The sequence below is a fragment of the Petaurus breviceps genome, unplaced genomic scaffold (assembly GCF_028583685.1).
Source record: "Petaurus breviceps papuanus isolate PSGF00001 unplaced genomic scaffold, PetGlider_PUasm1.0 90451, whole genome shotgun sequence".
Lineage (NCBI taxonomy): Eukaryota > Metazoa > Chordata > Mammalia > Diprotodontia > Petauridae > Petaurus > Petaurus breviceps.
In genome coordinates, this window is record NW_027187258.1 from 1,510,563 (window position 1) to 1,529,807 (window position 19,245).

The 19,245-nt window shown below is 56.4% G+C and overlaps 1 protein-coding gene across 1 annotated transcript in view; it reads right to left on the bottom strand.

Annotated features, from left to right (window-relative positions):
- Positions 1-19,245, bottom strand: part of MED12 (mediator complex subunit 12) — a 21,783-nt gene that overhangs the window by 2,088 nt on the left and 450 nt on the right. Inside the window, exons 2-40 of the mRNA XM_069062430.1 lie at positions 19,195-19,245; positions 18,497-18,688; positions 17,859-18,018; positions 17,565-17,737; positions 17,287-17,397; positions 16,916-17,170; positions 16,475-16,621; positions 16,232-16,331; positions 16,009-16,145; positions 15,446-15,577; positions 14,927-15,053; positions 14,155-14,384; positions 13,970-14,050; positions 13,693-13,863; positions 13,413-13,558; positions 11,796-11,913; positions 11,497-11,640; positions 10,826-10,989; positions 10,530-10,661; positions 10,023-10,253; positions 9,731-9,875; positions 9,518-9,638; positions 9,211-9,312; positions 8,409-8,522; positions 7,865-8,031; positions 7,579-7,758; positions 6,373-6,444; positions 5,837-5,973; positions 5,522-5,683; positions 5,183-5,294; positions 4,971-5,060; positions 4,534-4,643; positions 4,109-4,244; positions 3,790-3,951; positions 2,853-3,227; positions 2,618-2,765; positions 2,181-2,386; positions 1,902-1,979; positions 1,600-1,817 (exon numbers count right to left, since the gene is read on the bottom strand). Of these exons, the coding sequence (XP_068918531.1) occupies positions 1,600-1,817; positions 1,902-1,979; positions 2,181-2,386; positions 2,618-2,765; positions 2,853-3,227; positions 3,790-3,951; positions 4,109-4,244; positions 4,534-4,643; positions 4,971-5,060; positions 5,183-5,294; positions 5,522-5,683; positions 5,837-5,973; positions 6,373-6,444; positions 7,579-7,758; positions 7,865-8,031; positions 8,409-8,522; positions 9,211-9,312; positions 9,518-9,638; positions 9,731-9,875; positions 10,023-10,253; positions 10,530-10,661; positions 10,826-10,989; positions 11,497-11,640; positions 11,796-11,913; positions 13,413-13,558; positions 13,693-13,863; positions 13,970-14,050; positions 14,155-14,384; positions 14,927-15,053; positions 15,446-15,577; positions 16,009-16,145; positions 16,232-16,331; positions 16,475-16,621; positions 16,916-17,170; positions 17,287-17,397; positions 17,565-17,737; positions 17,859-18,018; positions 18,497-18,688; positions 19,195-19,245 (5,837 nt within the window). The remainder of the gene's footprint in view (positions 1-1,599; positions 1,818-1,901; positions 1,980-2,180; positions 2,387-2,617; positions 2,766-2,852; positions 3,228-3,789; positions 3,952-4,108; positions 4,245-4,533; positions 4,644-4,970; positions 5,061-5,182; positions 5,295-5,521; positions 5,684-5,836; positions 5,974-6,372; positions 6,445-7,578; positions 7,759-7,864; positions 8,032-8,408; positions 8,523-9,210; positions 9,313-9,517; positions 9,639-9,730; positions 9,876-10,022; positions 10,254-10,529; positions 10,662-10,825; positions 10,990-11,496; positions 11,641-11,795; positions 11,914-13,412; positions 13,559-13,692; positions 13,864-13,969; positions 14,051-14,154; positions 14,385-14,926; positions 15,054-15,445; positions 15,578-16,008; positions 16,146-16,231; positions 16,332-16,474; positions 16,622-16,915; positions 17,171-17,286; positions 17,398-17,564; positions 17,738-17,858; positions 18,019-18,496; positions 18,689-19,194) is intronic.

Consider the following 19,245-nt stretch of genomic DNA (forward strand, 5'->3'; position numbering starts at 1 on the left):
CAGTCAGCAAGACTGAGCCACAAGACGGCCACAGACAAGCTTGGGGCCTGGAGTGGCTGGGAGCACTGACAGTGCCAGCAGTGTTCGGAAGCATCCGAGGCTGCTTTGCAAATGATGGCCTCCCCTGCTCCCCAATCATGGCGTCTGCTGCCAGGATCCCCCGCGTGAAGCTCCACGGTTGCCCCCATGTCGTTGGCAACTCAGTTACCAAGTCTGCCTTTGTCTCGTCGGGTTTTCCATCCAAGCCTTCCTTTTGTGCTCCATATGGGCTGCCCTCCCATCTTGCCACTGCCAGGCTCTTTCTCCCATGAGACCTCTTACACACTACTGCTGGCATATTCATCTTCTGAAATCGCTTATTTCTTCAGGTCCTCACCCTGATCAAAAATTTCCCATGTCTCCTTGTCTCCTGCTGCATGGGGTCCAAACACCTCAAGCCCAGCCAGCATCAACAGATGCAACCTTTCTTAGCCAGTGTCCCAATTCTCCCCCAGACAATCACTATCTCCAATTCCAAGCCAACTGCTGTCCTGCCTGCTGCCACCTGTGCCCGCCTCCCTCTCCAGTGCTGCTCATTCCCGCCTCTGGCCTATGTTCTTGCTCCTGGTCATGCAAGTGATCCCCACTCTTCTCCCCCTCTTGGTCCAGGCTTCTCCAGGCCGCATCACTGACATACAAGGATCCTACTTTTCTAGGTCTTGGAGATGGGCTCCAATCCTCTTGGTGGCCAAGGTCAAGGGACTTCTTTCCCTCCCTCACTTTCCTCATCTGTAAAATAGGGCCAACGATGCCTCTCTCTGTCTCTCCCAGGCCTGCTGTGCAGAAAGTGTTTGGCAAAGCCAGCAAAGCACTCAGCACTCTATGAACTATAGTGCTGATCATGGAATATCATTATATGTTCTTGCCATTGTGGTGGTAGCTTCGAATGGGCACTGCTGCCCAACCAAAGGGCAACTGGCCCGATACCCAGAGCCCAGCCACTCTGCTTTCTTCTTGGTTCCCTTTCTGACTCAGAACACCCCATAAGCTCTCTTGGCTAGGCCTTTAATGGCAGTCTCTGCCCTCCCTTCTCAGCCAGGCATAGTCCTAGTCCCAAGGGAGATGGCTTCCCTTCTCCTGGGGTGAGGCCACTTGACCTTACTCCCCCCAAGGTGTGTCTGGATTGTTATCTTTTCCCCATTCTAGATGCCATGGCCTTTGAGGGCAGGAACCATGCCTGAGTTACAATGAATTCTTTCACATTGCCCACCTAGCAGCATGTGGCCCTGGTAGCATGTAGCCCTTGAGCATATGCACAGGCCTGAGTACACGTACACACATACACACAGACATACACACACACCTTCCAGCTCCCTACTAAGTCAAGGACCTCTCAGGACTCTGGTAGACTGGGTGACCTCTAAGGTCTCTCTGAATCCTGATTCTAGGATGCCAAGGCAGATTAATTTTATTGGAACCTCAAGGTCCATGACCAATAGTCCCCAAACCATTCACATACACATTCCTAATCCAAACGTACTTCTGCCATCAACGGTCCTCCCCACCTCACCCACTTTCCCTGGGTCTCTAGTTCTGAGCCCCCATCAATCCCCTAGCTACCTTTGAGTGGTGGGCAGCCCATGCCCATAGCCTGGGGCCTGCTGGTGCACATAGCCACTGGGCCTCTGCTGGAGGTGACGTGCAGGGTCCACAAGAGTGGGGTTGGCAGCAGGATGAGGGCTCTGATAAGGCTGGCTGGAATAGCTGGGGGGCACCATTGTGCCTGCTGGGCCAGCGTGCTGCTGTAGTCCAATGTGGGAGCCATAGGGAGTATAGCCCTGGGCAGAAGAGGAGACAGGTAAGGACCAAAAAATCTCCAAACTCTTAGGTCCCTTCTCCCTTCCTTCCTCCTCTTGCCTTACCTGGGAAGCCTGCAGTGAACCATAGGAGGAATTCGGGGTCATCTGGCGGACAGGCGGTTGGCCTAACATTCCCTGACTCTGTAAAAGGAAAGAACCTAGAGACTTGGCCTTCTCCCCTCCCCCTTTCCCTGTCTTGATCCCCTCCTTTCCAAGATCTCCTTCCACAAATTTCCCACCCTAAACATCCCCTCTGGATGGAGCTTGGCCACCTCAGGGTCCTTTCCATGCCCTCCCTATCCCACATCCCTTTTCCTGAAGTCTCCCTTCCACCTCTCTTACCAATTTGGCCTGGAGTTGCTGACGTAGGAGTTGGCCCTGTGGCACTGGAGGCTGCTGTTGCCGGTACACAGGAGTCTTGTAGGAAGGGTCAATGCTTATGACCCCAGTTATGGGTGAAGGCAACACCCCAGAGTATGATGGTCGGGTTGGGAGCTTGGGTACTTGCATCCTTACAGGGCGATATGTGGTATCCAGACGAGGGCCCCCTGGCAAGGAGAACAGGATGAACTTGGAGAGCAGAGGGCTCGGAAGTGGGTACAGGGGTGGGGGCTCAGAATGGTGGCCAACCACTTGGGTTCTTGAGGCTTTCCATCCCTTTCGTTAGTCTGGGGGGCCAGTCAATTTCCTATTCTGCCAAAGCCAGGAAGGGAGCAGCCAGTCAGCAAAGAGGCCCTACTCCCCCAGACCCCTTTCATGGCAGAAAGGCTGGCACTCACCTGCAGGCAGAGGCTGGTTCTGGGTGTAGAGTGTCACAGGTGTCTGCGGGTAGCCAAAGCGAGATATAGAACTCCCAGTGGCATGATGTAGGAGGTCTGTGGGTACTGGAACGTAGGAGCCACTGCGCCCTGGGCCCAGTCCATAGTCCTGCATGTGGTGAGGGAGAAGAGAGAGTGAGCAGGGCAGTGGGAGAGTGTAAAGCCACAAGGCCAATGCACTGGGCACAGGGCTGACCTCGGTCTTGCTGGTGGCCTGGGGGCGTTTCTTGCTCTTGGGGGGCTTCTTCTTGCGCTCTTCTGCACTAGGGGGAGCCGCCCCAGCCTTGTCGGGTTTGGGGGGTTCAGGAGCCTTCTTCTCGGGCTCCAGGAGAGCTGGTGCTGGCGGCTCTTCATCTTCTGGGGGCAGTGGCAGAGGCTCTAGGTAGTAGGCCCGGGGCCGAGGGCGCAAGTGGGTATGGTAGAGCAAGAGGCGCTGCTGCTCTTCCCCCCTCGCCACTCGTCGGTCTACACGCACAGTCCCAAACCAGCCCCAGGACAGTGGCGCTGATGGCTTCAATCCTTCAAAGAGATCCCAGGGCGAGATCTTCTGCTTAGTAGAGACTTGGAGGCCCTGCCCAAGGAGAGAGAGACAATGAGTGTGAAACCTTGGAAACACAGGGCAGAGAAGGGCTGTGGTACACAAGGAGAGAGAACACTACTCCATTAGAGGTGGCCGGAAAGAGATGAGGAAGTGTGTATCTGGCCATACTGGACATGTGGGCACTCCTGTGTCCAGGGCCTTATGCTTTGTGGACTCTTAATGGCTACTTGCTGAACGGAAATCCCCCTGTTCCATTTCGTCTGCTTAGACCTGGCCTGGATCTGGACCACCAGCCATTCCCACGAGCTGGCTATGGTGAGGGGGTGGGGGACTCACTGTGGGCAAGGGAAGTTGCATGGGGTACAAAGAGGTGGATGGCGGGGGGCCCAGATGCTGCTAGAAAAGTGGGAGAGCTAGGGAAAAAGGTGAGTAGTACTTCAGGGGGGCACGAAGAAGGGTGGCGGGAAAGACTTGTGGTCAATAACAAGGCAAGAGTGTCCTCTGTAATCCAGAGAGGCCTTGTCAGGGAGCAGCCAGGAGAGAGTTCACGCCCAGGGACAGGGACAGGCACACACGAAAGGGGGGGACATGCCTCCTTCTTGAAGATGGAATCAAAGCCAGCAATCTTATTGCCTTTGGTGTCAATGAGGGAGCCCTGTGGCTCACAGGTGATGACGTCTCGGGTCTGCTTGGGCAGTGGTAGGAGTTGGCGCACCTTTTCCAGACTGTCAGATTGGCGTTCCCCTAGCTCCTTCTGCAGCCATGAGAAGAGAGGGAAGGGCACAGGGTCAGGAACCAGGACATGGGAACTGAAGGCAGGCTAGAGGTCAGCTTCGAACAAAGAGCCAGAGAATGGAAGCTGGAGACCAGGGATCTGGCCCAGGGAGCCCCCACTCCAGCCCCCGGCTCACCCGTAATTTCTTCACCAAATTCATGTACGCCCGTTTGTTTTCCTCCATGCTTCCCTGAGAAATGCTGGACATGTCTGCAGCCAGCGTCCCATTGATCAGCACGCTCAGCATATCCAGCACAGTGGTGAAGAGCTCGCTGCACACACGGGGCCACACATGCACATACACGTACAAACATCCAGAGAGGGTGGGGGACACAGGGACAGGATGAGTGAGGGGCTTTTGCCAGACTAGGTGATCAGAGTCATTGTGGAGGGAACATAACATGCCAGTGGGGTTTCCAGGGCCAAGGTGTGTATACAGGAGTCAGAAGAGCCACACATCCCCTCCCATGCCAGGGCCTGGCCAGAGCAGCTGCTTGGAGGGTGGACAGGGGGCTGGGTCATGGGGGAATGGGGCCCACTCGGGGGGAAGGCCAAAATTACTTGTTTGACTGCATATCGACAGTGCCGCTGATGATAATCTCCAGGAGCAGAACAGCCCACTCAGTGGTTTGCTGGGTACTCCGCTGGACCGTGTCAAACATGCCCCCTACCTGCCAGGATCACAGGCAAAATCTAATTGAAATGGTGGGCCAACCCTGAGGGCGAGTGTGAGGGAGAGCATGCCAGCTAAAAGAAAGGCACATCTGGGCTCTGGCCTAACCTGGCCTCGCTGTCACCAGTCTGCCCCTCCTCTGAATCTCAACATCCTCATCTGGAAAAGAAGGCAGCTGGGGGGGCGGGGAGGCTAGCAGATGTCTAAATAGGTCTTGCTGTGCCCTGCATTGTGTGGGCACCACCCAACCCAGGCCCAAGCCTGCCACTCCCAGATCCACCAGGCTCCTGCTCCCTGAGTGTTGGCTCTGGCCCCCAGGGCTTACCAGGTTAAGCCTCAGCTTTAAGGCTTCGTGCATCAGCTGCTTGGGTTTACAATTGTCCAAGTACTGGTCGTCCCGCCAGTTATTAACAATCTAGGGAGAAGTCAGACAGAGCCGTGCCACTGTGGAGTGGGCAGGCAGGGTCTGCCCCTTGGCAAGCGTGCCACAGCACTAGGTATGCCCCCCAGCTGCCCATTCTAGATTGCCCTACGTACCTGGTGCACCTGACTGTAGAGGGAGGTAAGGAGGCCCTCTCGCTGTTCATCCTGCCCTTTCAGACAAGTCAGCACCAGAGACAAGAAGGGTTGCTGGCTCAGCAGGGACATGCTGGTGGAAGAAGCCGGGGAGCAGAGGCTGGGCAACGGGGCCTCTAGAAGCCTCCCTGCTTTTAAGGGGGCTTCCCTTCCTCGAGCTACTCCCTGGGACTGAGCTCTCTTCCGTGTCCTCAGACCAGGCCTGGCCCCTACCTCACCTCCCATCCAGTTGCCAACTAGGGCCTGACCTAGCAACTCCACCGCAGTCCAATTCACTCTGGCCCTCAACTGCCTACTCACCTCTTCTGCTTCTGCCTGTCCCGCTCCTTGCGGGAAGAGGAGCCCAGGTGCTGCCCCTTCTCTAGCTCCTCCCCAGCAGCTTTCAGCACATGGCCCTGCACGGAGGTGGGCAGCTTGGCAATGAGTGGGGCCACTAGCCACACCCCAGAGCGCTCCAGGGAACTGGGGTGGGGGGAGGAAGGCAGATATGGCTGTGTTGGGTCAGGGGCAAGCAGAAGGTGGCAGGCAGGGCCAGTGTGGATCCCCCTCCCCCTCCCAGGAGGCCATGCCAGGATATCCATAGGAATATAGGGGCCCAAAAGGCTTTTACCCCACCTGAGAACAGGCTTAGCCTTGTTGTTGCTGGGGGGCACAGTGGCAGCAGGGCCTCCGGTAGCTGCCCCCGTCTCTGCTGACTGCTGGAAAACCTCAATGGTAGCCTTGGCAATGTTCTCCAGGAGGGAGTTCATCTCCTGGGGAGGACGAGGGGGATGGGAGGGCTACATAGCCAGCTGGAGGCGCAGGAGGGCAGATGGTGGGAGGTGATGGCAGGGGTGGAGGAGGAGGAGGGCGGATGGCAGGGTGGGGGACAGGACTCCATTGGAAATCCTGCCCTCCAGCATCTCCATTTTCTTTACCGCCCCCCCCCTGCTCTCTACCCCATCCCCCCACCTTTGTCCCCAGCCCCCAAAGCACACTCTTCTTACCCCTACATCACCCCCCGCCCCACTCAGCATGCTTCCTACCTTCAGCCCCTACCTCCCCCTTTACCTCTCCCAGACCAGAAGCCCTGGGACCTTCTCTGCTGTCCCCCACAGGCAGGGTGGGGGAGGGGCGGCAGGAAGGGGAGAAAGGGGCGCTTTCCTACTCACATTGTTAGGGGTCTGCTTGATCATGAGCTGTAGTTCCAGGGAAGACTGGCGCATGGTCCACTGGTCCAGATTCTGCAATACAAGTCCCAGCCCCATTAGCCTCTGGCCCCCCATTTCCCAGAGTTCCCCCACCCCAAGCAACAAACTTCAGAGTCACAAAGGCAACACGGTGGAGTGTTGAAGGCATTTACTTCTGTGACCCTATACAAGTCACTTAACCTGAGCCTCAGTTTCCTCATCAATGAAATGGAACCCATCCATATACTACCTAAACCTCACAGACTTTGAATGAACTGAGTCTATTATAAAACCTCAAAGTCTGACCAAAATGGGAGCTGTTACTGTTTTTTTTTTTTGCTTTTTTTGGAGGGCAATTGGGGTTTAGTGACTTGCCCAAAGTCACATGGCTAGTAAGTGTGTCAAGCATCTGAGGCCGAATTTGAATTCAGGTCCTCCTGACTCCAGGGCCAGTGCTCTATTCACTGCACCACCTAGCCACCCTAAGGGGGTTGTTATTGTTAAAGGGACCCAGAGAAGTCAGCTGGCCTCCTCTGGACAGGACAACACTAGCCAGCCAGACAAACCCGGCAGCCCCAGTGCAGCCAAGAACACCCACTCCGAGGCTGATGATCTCTGGGAACCTGTAAACTGGGGTAATGCTTGCACTCCTACCTCAGAGGGCAGCTGCAAACTTTAAAGGTGCCACTGAATCCGGTTCGGTTCAAACATTCTGCATTCACTCTGGGGATTCCATGGGCAAAGGCACTGGTCAGAGGCCCCAGAGCAGAAGTGTGAACCAGAATTAGACTCCTCTGCACTTATCATAGCCCAATTTAAGCCACTAGGGGGAGCCAGAGAGGCAGCACCAGTCCCACCTGGAGGCCAGCAGTCCTTGGGTCAGTTCTGGCCTCTGATTAATTAGCTGTGTGAGCTTGGATAAGTCACTTCACTGCTGTATCTACCTGTGTTTCCTCACCTACTTCCCAGGGCTAATCTCTGGAAGGCGCTAGCACTATGGCAATGCTCACTCGCTCACTGGCTGCAACGGCCCCTTCTGGGCCTGGCCCTGACCAGCTCCAGCTACTCCAACTACTGCTGAGACCTCTGGGAAGTTGGAAGCCACTCCCTGGCCTGGCCCAGCATCCGCCTTGCCCTAGCTCTGTCCCCCAGCTGCCGCCGGGCGCCTTGCTGGCCTCTCTCCCACACCTGCAGAATCCGCTTGATGCGCTGCCGCTGGGGGTTGTCTCCGTCCTCGTTGTCTAGCAGCCGATGCGGGTAGCAGATGAGCTGCATGAGGCGCTGGGCCTGGGCGCTGCTCAGCACAGGGTCTTGTAAGTCATTGCTATCTTCGCACAGGGACTTCAGGCAGCGTTCTCCCACCCATTCCTGTGGGAGAAAAGCGGGGGAGGGTGTAGCCGGGGGAGCGGAACAACGTGGAGGAAAGAATGGGGAAGGCCGAGAACGGGCCGGAGGCCTACAGACTGGCACTGACCTGTTGGCAGATACTGCGCAGCACATACTTGGCATACACATCCAGACTGGCTGTCTCCACGGAGAAGCTTCGGCCCCCAGGCCTCCGGCCACCCACACCCTCCTCCTCGGGGAGCTCATCTGGCCCTCCTGCTAAGGCGAAGCCTGAGCCCTTCAGCTCAGCATCCCCTATGGGCCAAGGAAGAGAAGGGAAGAAATGCAATCAGGCCTGGGCACAAAGCGCAGCAAGAGGACTGTCCTCCCTTCCTCAGCCTCCCCTGGCCAGGTGACCACTCTCTAGAGCTGGGGCCCCAGGATCTGGATTGGCTTTAACTTCCTGATAACTATTCCAATAACATGAGTTTGCTTTGTAATTCTATGTATTTTGTGCATTTCAAAATGAGTTACTGAGAAGGCAGGGTCCACAGGCTGTCAAACTGACTGTGAAAGAGGGTCGGTGACATACAGAAAGGGGAAGAACCTGGGCCCTAGGGGTGGAAAGACTATCCTCTGTGGTTCAGCTGGTACCATTCCCATGCTTCACACTCCCCCTCCCCAGCCCCTACCAAGTACAAATACAGCCTTGAGCACAGCAAACACAGCCCCATCTACAATGCGGTTCTGGGAGGCAGCCAACAGGTGCCGATCACAGGAGGAACGGATCCCAACAGCCGGCTTGTCTGTGGAGAGAAGGCTTGGCGATTGAACAAGCATTGATCAAGCAAGCGCCTACTATGAGCCAGGCACTCAGAGTATAAAGAAATGAAAACAGGTCCTGTCGTCAAGGACCTTATAGTCCACATGGCCCAAGTAAGTCCACATTAAATGCCAAGTCATTGGCGGAAGCAGAAGAATGGTGATGTGGAGGAAGGGCAATTCCTTGGGCCTAGAGGGAACTAAGGGGGAGACAGGACATGGGAAGTCCTAGCCAAGAGTAGCAAGCAGGCATGCGGGGGGGGGGAGGAGAGAGGGGAAGGAGTAATGGGAAATCAGCCTCGAAAAACGAGATGGGAATTTGAAGAGGGTCCTATCAGGGAATTGCTCAGTAGTTTTCCAGGCATGTCCAACTCTCCATGGCCCCATTTGGGGTATTCTTGGCAAAGATACTGGAGTGGTTTGCCATTCCTTCTTCAGTTCATTTTACAGATGAGGAAACTGAAGCAGACAGGGTCAAATGACTTGGCCAGGGCCACACAGCTAGGAAGCGTCTGAGGCCAGATTTGAAATCAGGTCTTCCTGACTCCCAGCACAGTGCTCTGTACTGCCCACATATCAGGGAACAGGACGGACCAAAGGCAGTAGGATGGTCCAGGGTACCCCATCCCCCAAGTCCCTGGCTAGCAAGGATCAGCAGTCAGGCCTACTTACTGCCATCAGCCTGGCATGGGTTGAGTTGAGGTGTCTTAAAAAGATGGAGGAGGATGCGGCAGGTGAGGCGGGCACCCGGTTCAGAGTCCTGTTCGCTGCAAGCTGGCAGGGCAAAGTGATACTGAGCTGAGAGAAAGCCAAAGCTGCCCTGACCAGATGGGAGGGCAGCAGCACATGGCAGCAAGCAAGGCCACCCAGGGGACAGCGGACCCAGCATCTGAGAGGCACTGTCTGAGGCAGGCCCTAGAGGGCGGTGGCAGGGCCTGGGCCCCAAAGCCTCGGCAGGAGCTGTGGGCCGCCAACTCACCAGCGTTGAGGAGCGAGGGGATGGCTGCACAGCGGATGAGATCCTCTAGGAGCAGGCACTGTCGGGCAATGAGGATGGCAACGAAGGTGGCTAGGGAGTCGTGGAAAGACAGGTCGCTGACCTGGGAAAGGCCAAGGAGCTCAGCGATGCGGCCACGGCCTGCCACTGGCAGCCCACTGACCCAAGCCTGGCAGCTCCCTCCCCCAGGCTCACATCTACGTTGCAGAGCAGGTCATTGAAGCCACACGTGCCGTTGTTAGAAGAGCAGCATAAGGCCTTGAGCACCCCGAGCCACTCTGCACTCAGGGCCTTGCAGTAGCCGGTCAGCTCAGCGCACAGGATGGCAATGTCATTCACCCTGGGGGAGAGGGGATGGCGATGTCATTCACCCTGGGGAGAGGGGACAGCCCCTGCCTGGAGCCGCACTGCCATCTCCACCCCAATGGCAGAACGCAAGGAAGGGATGGCGCCCCCACTGTACCGGGACACCGGGCCCAGCCCATACCGGTCAGGATCATGGTGGCCCACGCACACATGCATGAGGGCGTTGCACACAAAGCTGTATCTGTTGGCAGGGTTCTCGCTGAGGCTCTTGCCCAGCCCAGTGTAGTAGGTGAAGGTGTGTGCTGCTGGGTTCTCCAGTGTATCGATCATGAACTCGGGGGCCCATCGCATGTTGGACTCAGAGGGCTCCACATTGCAATAGATAGTGTTCTTCACCTTTGAGCAAAAGTCACTGGGGGGGGGGTAGGGGGTGGGAGAGAAGAGCAGAGAGTATGGTTAGGGTGAGGGAGACCTGGTGAGGGGAGGGGCAGGGACTTGGACAGACTAAGGGGGATGGGGGACCTCAGAGCACACAAAATGGGCCCCAAATCAGTGCCTGAGCCCAGGAAGCCAAGGAGACCAAGAAGCACCAGGGCTACGTGGAAGGCCCAGGCCAGGCAACCTCAGGCTGGGCAGGAAGGGGAAGGGGGGCGCAGGCCTGGGTTGTAGGTCTCCAGCCCTCTCTCACCTGAAGAGCTCCCCAAACTTGCTTTTGAGGTGGCTACAGGAGGTGTACAGATCATACAGATAGGCCAGGATGCAGCGTTCCGCAGAGGAGCCGTCTGACCGGTTCATGCCGTGCTTCACCACCCCGCAAAGGCTGATGGGGGATGGAAGGAGGAGGCAGGCTTAGCTCATGGGAGGGGGCGGAGCTTCATGTTCTGGCCTGGAGTGGGATGTGGGGGGGCCACCTGTTCCTCAGCCTTTGGAATGAGGCCCCCCACCCCCACCCCAGCCCAAAGGTTTGTAGCCCTCTCTGCTTACCCCTCAAAGACCTGGGCCATCTGGTCCTGATTGAGGATGAGGCAGGCATGGTAGTGTCTCAGCACAGCCACAATACAAAGGCAGAGGCTGGTGGTGTAACTGCCCACCAGGTCTGAGGACTTGAGGAGCAGTTCGGCCTCCACCACACTGAGTTCATTAAGCAGCTGCCAAAGTAGGCCGGGAGGGAAGTGAGAAGGGGCTTCTTCCTCCCCTTCTGTGTCCTGTGCCCTCTCCCTAGACAGAGTCTCTCCAGAAGCACGGGTGACTGCCCTTCCCCAGTGACTAGTGACACAGGAACTACTTCCAGGGCAAACCTGGTGGTGGGGGACGAAGGAAAGGCCCTTACGAAGCAGTGGGCAGAGGTGGCCTGGTATGTCACCCAGGAAAACAGCTCTGGGTCCCAGGCCCAGCTCTGCCATTTACTTACTAGTGGGACCTTGGCCAAATCCCTATACCTACAAAAGTCTCCGTTTTCCAATGAGAATGATACTACCTACCTCAGTTGCTTGTGAGCAAAGTACTTTGTGAAAGCTAAGAGCCTCGAGAAGTGTGAGTTGTGCAAGCGAGCCTCCCATCACTCTCTGTACCATGGGCCTAGCCTAGCCTGGTCCACAGCATCACCTCATGCCCCAGGGAACACTCTCTCCAGCCCTTGCCCTCCAACTCCCCACCTGGATAGCAAAGTCGATGAGGCCACTGATGCTCAGTGAATATTCCATGAGGTCGAAAATGAACTGTACGTGCTGTACCAGGGGCAGGTGGTATGACATGCCAAGGGCAAAGCTTGTGATCTGCTCCAGGACATTCCGGGAGACCTGGGGAGGGCAGGGCAATGAGGCTGAGAGGCTGAGCAGCTGAGCTGAGAAGCGCCAGGGAGGCAAAGAAAAGGCAAAAGGAAGAGACAGGAGGATGGAAATGAGAGTGAGGAGGCGGGGCGTGAGGCGGTGAGGCGCCGGCCAAGGGCCTGTACCTGAGCTGTGACTTGGTGTTGATCATAATGTGAAAGGTGCTGAAACTTGGAGAATATATCCTCTGCTGTGGGGAAAGCTTCAGGCCGACTCCTCCTCCGCTTCTGACCATCTTCCCCGCCTGTCAAAGGACAGACTGACTAGCGAGGTGCCCTTGAGGAGGGCTCCATGCTGGCCTGGGGAGGCTTCTGCTTGCTGCCTGCTTTGGATACAGCAGACACAAGAAATGTGGAAGTTGAAGAGGTCAGAGTACAACCTTCAAGGAATAAGCACTAATCAGAGGACATAAAACTGTTTTCAATGGAAGAAATAAAATCAATAACCTCCTGAAAAAAAAAAAGGTTTGAATAATCCAAGAAATGCAAATGGCAACAGTCCTCAAGCATTAGCTCCTGCCCACCAAGCAGCGCCAACAAGACAAAGGTGGAACAGCTCCTTGTTGGAGGGACTGTGGGAAGCTAGGCAGTTTCACCACTTGGAGTGGAGCAGCAGAGAGAGTCAATCGTTCTGGAAGTCAATCTGAGACTGGGCAAGAGAAGCTGCCCTACTCTACTTGAAGCCACATGTGCCGTTGTTAGAAGAGCAGCATAAGGCCTTGAGCACCCTGAGCCACTCTGCACTCAGGGCCTTGCAGTAACCAGTCAGCTCAGTGCACAGGATGGCGATGTCATTCACCCTGGGGAGAGGGGACAGCCCCTGCCTGGAGCTGCACTGCCATCTCCACCCCAATGGCAGAATGCAAGGAAGGGGTGATATCCCCATCTATACTAGTACAACTAGACCCGAGGAGGCTCCAGATAAGCGGCCTTCTGGAGAGGCTCAGCAGCTGGACAAGAGTCCTGTCTGTGACCAAAGAAAGTCAGAAATGGATCAGGACCCAGGGAATGGGTTACAGTTACAGCTGCTTCATTGGAATGGAATGGAATATTACAGTGGGAAAAGCAAGGAAGAATGTGGAGGGGTCCAAGGAGCATGGGAGGCTCAGGACAGATTGAGAAGCAAGCGAAGAAGGCAGAGCCCAGAGAACATCACCGCAGAGTGCAACAAAGTAAAAAGCCAAGTCCCTGAACCAAGGCTGAGGCTGCCTCCCACCCGACTGCTACAGCTGAGGGCTCCTCTTCCCCCACTCTGGGGACAATATACAATCTAACTGTTCCTGCTTTCTTCCCAAATGCATTTTGTAAGGGAATTTGGGGAGAAGACTCTGTTGTGTCCAAAGAAAATGTAGCAATCTGTCTCTTGTGGCTTATTTGTTTGTTTTGAACCAAAAGAGAAATGAGTACAGAGAGGGAGGCATGTGGGCGAGAGCTGCCAGGAAGTGTACTCCCCCTCTGAGGAGAGCCTTCTGCCCCAAGTCTCCCAGAGACCCCACCACCCTTCCCGGGGACCTCCCAGGGACCTCCCGGGGACCCAGCTGCAGGGCTCTCTGGACATTTTTCAAAGGAGCAGCCAACATCAGCCAGTGTGCAGAGTGGAAGGGGAATGAATGAGCAGGGACATTTTTGGGGGACTGCAGCTACTCATGATGAGCCCTGCCCTTGGACAGGTCCCTGCCCTGGGGGAGAAGGTGAAAAAGAAAGCTCCTTCAAGGGCCTCGCCCCGGGAGGGCTGGATACTTCCCAGTCTCTGCTGTGCCCTTGCGGTTCAGCACTTTCAGGATGTCCTTGGTGATTTTCTTGATGGCATGGCGGGCATCGTCCCTCTGCCTTCCTACCCCAAACAGGACCACTAGGCGCTGGTTGCACTCATGGCTGCAGGCCTCCTCCTGGGCAGTGCCAGTAGGCTAATCAGACTCTCCCAAGTTGGCCACAAGCCCACCATCGCCCAAGGACACCCACAAGCCATCCATGGAGCATGTGCCCTGGGCACAATGCTGGAGAGGGAGGTGGAGGGAGGTACCTGGGGGATGGGGAAGTGTGTGGCGTACTGCACGTGGCGGGGCTGCTCATAGAGAACTCCCAAGGTCCCCTCCACCTTCTCCTTAAGAAGTGCTTTCATCTCTTTGTCGCCATCTGCTTTCTCAGGGGAGGGGCTGCCTTTCCCCTCACAGTGCATAGTGGGAGAAAACATCTGAGGAAAGACAATGGGGCATAACATCTGGAGAGAGGGCAAAAGGCCTGGGGAGCCGGGGAAGAAGAGAGAAGGAGCACCCCTCCCCTGCTGGCGTCCACCTTACCGAGAAGTCAGGCTTCTCCATGTCCTCAAAGAGTGCACTGGCCCCAGGGTCGATGTCCATAGACTCAGAGAGCCCGGGGTCCTGAGGACACAAGTGGACATGGCCATGGCCGGTGAGGGGCAGCTCTTCCCTCCTGCCCAGCTTCCCGGGGAGCTTGGCAGGGGCCAAGGACATGCAGCACTCACTTCCAGCTTGCTGCTGCTGCTGCCCTCTGCGTCCTTGCGCTCAGGGTCGTCTGGGGGGTCATCAAAGGGAGAGGGGGGACGGGGCCCTGGTGCACCAAAGGCCAGGTCTCCTCGGGAGATGAGGGTGCAGGTGTAGATGTTGTGGGAGAACACATCATGGCGAATGAGCTCACAGAAGAGGAGCACCAGGTTGAAGAACTCCACCCTCTCGCTCTCACTTCTCGGATCAGCTGGAGAGACAGCCTGGGGTGAGGGGGAGCAGGCAGTGGGACGGAGGGTTCCTGCCCGGGGACCTCGGGAAAACCTGGCTCTTCCCAAGAGGGCTGGCCTCGGGTCGCTGGGATGCCTCCTATTCCTGTGCCTGGGTCTCCTTCCAAGGGGAATTTAAATTCTAATTGGTATCACTTAAGTATCTACTATGTGCCAGGCACTGCTAAACACAGTACAAACTACTTGACAGATGAGGAAACTGAGGCAGGCAGCAGTATTTAACTTGCTCAGGGTCACAGAGTGGCCAAATTTGAACTTGGGTCTTCCTGACTTAAGTCCAGGGCTCTAACCACTGAACCACCTAGCTGTCCCTAATGCTGTCTGGCTGGGCTCCTCCAGAGACAACATGGCTGACTGCACTGTCAGGCATGCCAGTCAGACTCCTCAGTTCTCAATGACTTGTCCTAGTGACTGTGGAGAGGCCCCTCGGGGCTCAGCACCCCTCAGTCTGGGGGCTTATGGGGGAGGAAGAAGGAGCAGCCGCCAGGGCAGCAAGTCATACTTAACATGGGTGCCTGTGTGTCCAAGAACTGCAAGAGGACATCCTGGAAAATCGGGGCAGTGGGTGCGGACAGGGAACCCGACGAGATGGAGCCCTTCTCATCCACTGCCTCAGACTCTCCACAGCGCTGGCAGGGGACATGACAGGGAAGGCGTTTCTTCTCTCACCCTCAGCTCAGACTCCCCAAATATCCACTTCAGCCTCCAACCTGAGGCTCTCTCTGACCTCCATTATTTCCCCCTCTCTGCTCCCTCAGCCTGGACCCCCTCCCCCCCCTTCTCCCTCAGCCTGGGCCCCCTCCCCTCCCCTCTCTGCTCCCTCAGCCTGGGCCCCTCCCCTCCCCTCTCTGCTCCCTCAGCCTGGGCCCCCTCCCTTCCCCTTTCTGCTCCCTCAGCCTGGGCTCCACAGCTCCAGCCTTGATTGATCTTCGCCCTCTTGGACTTCCACCACTTTCTCCAACTCTAGCCTGACTCCCTTCCCCTTGCTTAGCCTTGCTCTCCTTCCTTCCTCCCTTCTGACCTCTGCCTCAATCTCTGCCTGTCTCTTCTCCAAGAGCTTGGCAACCACCATGGCCCGGTGGCGGCCAGAACGTTTGCAGCTGACAGCCCATTCACACAAGAGTGCCACCACAGCATCATCATCAGGTGAAATCTGGAGCCAGAAGAAGGAGAGAAGGAGAGAAGGAAACAGTCATTAAGAGTCTGCTGTGTGCTGGGCGCTGTGCTAAGCACTTAGTTTATAAGCACCAAAGTTATCTCATTGAAGCCTCACCAGCACCCTGGTATTATCCTATTTTACAGTTGAGGAAACTGACTTTGCAGAGGTTAAGTGACTAGGTTACCCAGCTAGCAAATGTCTGAGATCTGAATTCACGTCTTCCTCATTGCACACCCTATGCCATCTAGCTACCTAACAGGACAGGCAGCAGTCTGTACCATTTCAGTCCTGGTAACATCAAGTCTTCCGACAAACACTGGCTAATTTCACGCAGCCCCACTCCTTTGCCTCGTATCTGTCTGGGCCTTTCCCATTCCTCCCTCTGTTTTCTAGAGCCCCTTGAGCCCCCAGCCCCTGTTGCCTACCTCATGGCCATCTTTGCTGGGCCCTAGTCCAAAGATGCGATTGCACAAGGAGTCTAGGGAATTGCTGAAGTCAGAACGCTCAAAGCTGTGGCTATCTAGCACTTCCAAAGTGTGAAGCACTCGGCCGATGGTGAACCCTAAAGGGGAGGCAGTGGATTCAAGGGGACCTCCCTCAGGGGTCCCCACCCACTTGTGCCCTGCCCTTAAACACCGAGGGCCCTACCTGCAGTTGTCTCCTGACATTTATCGAAGGACCAGCGAACTTCAACCGCCTGGCCCCGCTCCTTGATCTGCTGTTCAATTTCACGTAGTTTTGCCCGGACCTGCACCAACACAGAGAGCCAGTGGGCAAGAGTCTCAATGTGGCCAAGAGGAGCAGTACCATGAGCGGCCCTTTGCAGGGACTGCAGTGCCTCCCCCAAGCCTGCCCACCCACCAGCGTTAGCCTATGGGGTAGTTAGGGTACCTGCTGAGTGAAGGCTGAGTTGCCCCCAGGCATGGGCAAATTGGAGGGAGCAATGGGCAGGTGGTCGAGAGGTGAGCCAGTCTTAATCCTGCTGTCAGTCAGCGAATAGTGCCAGACAAGTGCACTGGGGCAGCAGAGAAGGATGCTCTGGGAGACAAGCCCATCAAGAAGGCTGGTTACCAGGAGTCTCTTTTCGAGACAAGGCCAAACACATCAGGGTCCTGCCCAGCCTGAGTCCCACCAGCTCCAGTATGGATGGCAGGCCTTGGGCAGAAGGAGGCCTCCTTCCCTACTTGCCCCAACCTGTTCCCCCCTCCCCCCAATTCCTTTGGTTTGGGACCCTGGGATGCCAACTCTGGGCTGGAGGCCCTAGTGAGACACCACCCAAAGGCAGCCCCATCTCCAGCTGGCCCCAAAGGATGGCCATGCCTTGGCAGTCACCTGAAGGATACAGCTGAGCCCGAACACCAGAGGTCGATGCTGAGGACACTGGAGCAATTCACCGAAGGGTGTGGAGGGCTGGCTGCCAGCTGGGGGCTGAGGAGCAGGGGTTGGGGGCAACGTGCTACTGGGCTGAGTGGCAAGCACGTGGGGAGGGTGGCTGCTCACACCATCCAGCTGCAAGGCCAGTCTCCGAGTACAGAAATAGGCGAGACGTCGAGAAAGGTATGCAGACTGAACAAATTCCCCCGAGTACTGTGGAGGAGACGCAGCTCTCAGAGCCTCCCCAGTCTGGGCCCCTCCCTGAAGCCTGACCCTTTGTATTGAAGGAAAGCCCAGGGGCTTGCATATCTCAGGCTGTAGGGCCTTACCCGAAGCAGCAAAGGCAGCAGGAGCTTGAGCAGTTCATCCTCTCCAGGCCGGATTTTCTCAAAACACTCGAGGACCCAAGTCAAGAACTCATGCCTATCCAGCATCCCATCCTGAAAATACCAGGGTGGGAGGAAAATCAGAAGGGAGAACAGTAGAGAGGGAGACAGGCTAGGACTTCAAGGGAGTGGCAGCAGGTACCAAGTGAAACTTGACTCTTTACTGAGAGCTGTGCCAGGATCAGGCTTGGCCCGGTCCCCTCCCCGCCATTTTCTGCTACCTGGAACATGAACATGGCCAGCTTCTCATTGTAGTCCCACTGCCGGAGGGCTGTCTCCACCTCATGGGGTAGGGACCCTGAGACTGAAACACAGCTCCCAGGCCCAGGCCGGTAGAACTCGGCCATCTTCTGCAGCTGCTCCCACAGATACTTGGTGATAATCTGGGTCCATTCTGGAAGTGGGATGGAGAAAGGGAAATCCGGAGCTGAGAAAGTGGGTGGGGGGAGGCCTAGGGAGGGGGTGGGTTGTAAAGGGGTCGGGAGTGCCCAGACTCTGATTTCAGTGTTACTCACCCATGAAAGGGTCAATGACATGCTTCTTCTTAACCTTGGTCTCTGTGATGGCTGCGTAGTAGGCACAAGTCATCTTAATGAGCCAGGCAGCCCTCATCACTGGTACTGTGTACTTAGCCAAATAGCCAAACACTTCCTCCTTCTTACCGAAAATGGGCACCTATGTGTGGATGCCAGAGGGATTCTGAGGATCCCAAACTCCTTCCATGGGACTCATTCCCAAGCCCAGTGAACCAGTCCCATCAGCCTCGAGGGGGAGACTATCCCTCCGGTGACATACAAAAATAACAGACTTATCAGAGAAGTGCCTCAGGCCACCAAGAAAGGTTGTCCGAGGAAGATGGCTCAGGACTTGCCCCCCTGGAGCCAGCTCTGAAGGACATCAGAGGCTCTAAGAAATAGAGGTGAGGAGGGAATGCCTTCATGCTGGGAAACTGAGGCAGGGAGGCAGGAGCCAGGTGGATGAGTGGGAGAAAGGGTAGAAGAGGCCAGTTTGGTGGTATCAAAGGGGATGGGAGGCCAGGCTGCTGAAGGCAGCCTGGGCCAAGCTGAAAATGGCAAGGGGGGACCTGGCAGCTGGGAGTCCGGAGTGCTCTCTCCCCTCCATAGCCTGCAGACCCCAAGAAGTAATGCCTCACCTTTTTGGCTAAGTGTGTGAGTGGCTTGGTGCCAGCCAAGTCTGTGAACCAGGCGTGGATGGCACTCTGGGAACGTGCAGTCACCAGCCAAAAGTTATCCTTCTGATTCACCTGGGGCTTTCGGCGCCCTGTGTCTGGTAGGGTGTTACACCGAAGCTTCTCTGCGATGATGCTGCTGAAGTTAGAGCTGATCTGAGGGGGGAAGGAGAGCATTGGGGAAGTGATCCTGCCAGAGGACCAGGCTGCAGCTAGGAGGAGCACCCTCTGCCCCAGCTAACCCCCTTGGCAGATGGGGTAGTAGGCGTCCACCAGTGCAGCCTGCTTCTCCCAGGGCCCAGCTCAGGGCCGCTCAGCCCCTCCCCTCTTTGGAAGCCAGTGAAAATGGCTGGCTGGGGGAAACTCTGGTGGGGAGGCTAGCTGAAAGAGCTGGCTGCCAATGGGGGCCTCCTTGAGAAAAATGGTTAGAGGGAGAAAAATGGGGAGGTTCTCTGGGGCTAGATGAGGAGGGCTAAATGGGGGGGCAGACTGGGGGGTAACTGAGAGCTTGCTAGGGGGACTGGCTGAGAACTAAGGGGGGGAACCAGGAGAGGAGAACTAAGGGGGACTAGCTGAGGAGAACTTCAGGGGGAAGCCGGCTGGAATGGACTCCTCGAGGGGGGTGATCATCGACCCTCCCTCGGCCCCCCCCCCCAGCTCACCTTGGCCGGGTTGAAGTTGACGTTCTTGGCGCTGCCATGCTCATCCCCAGA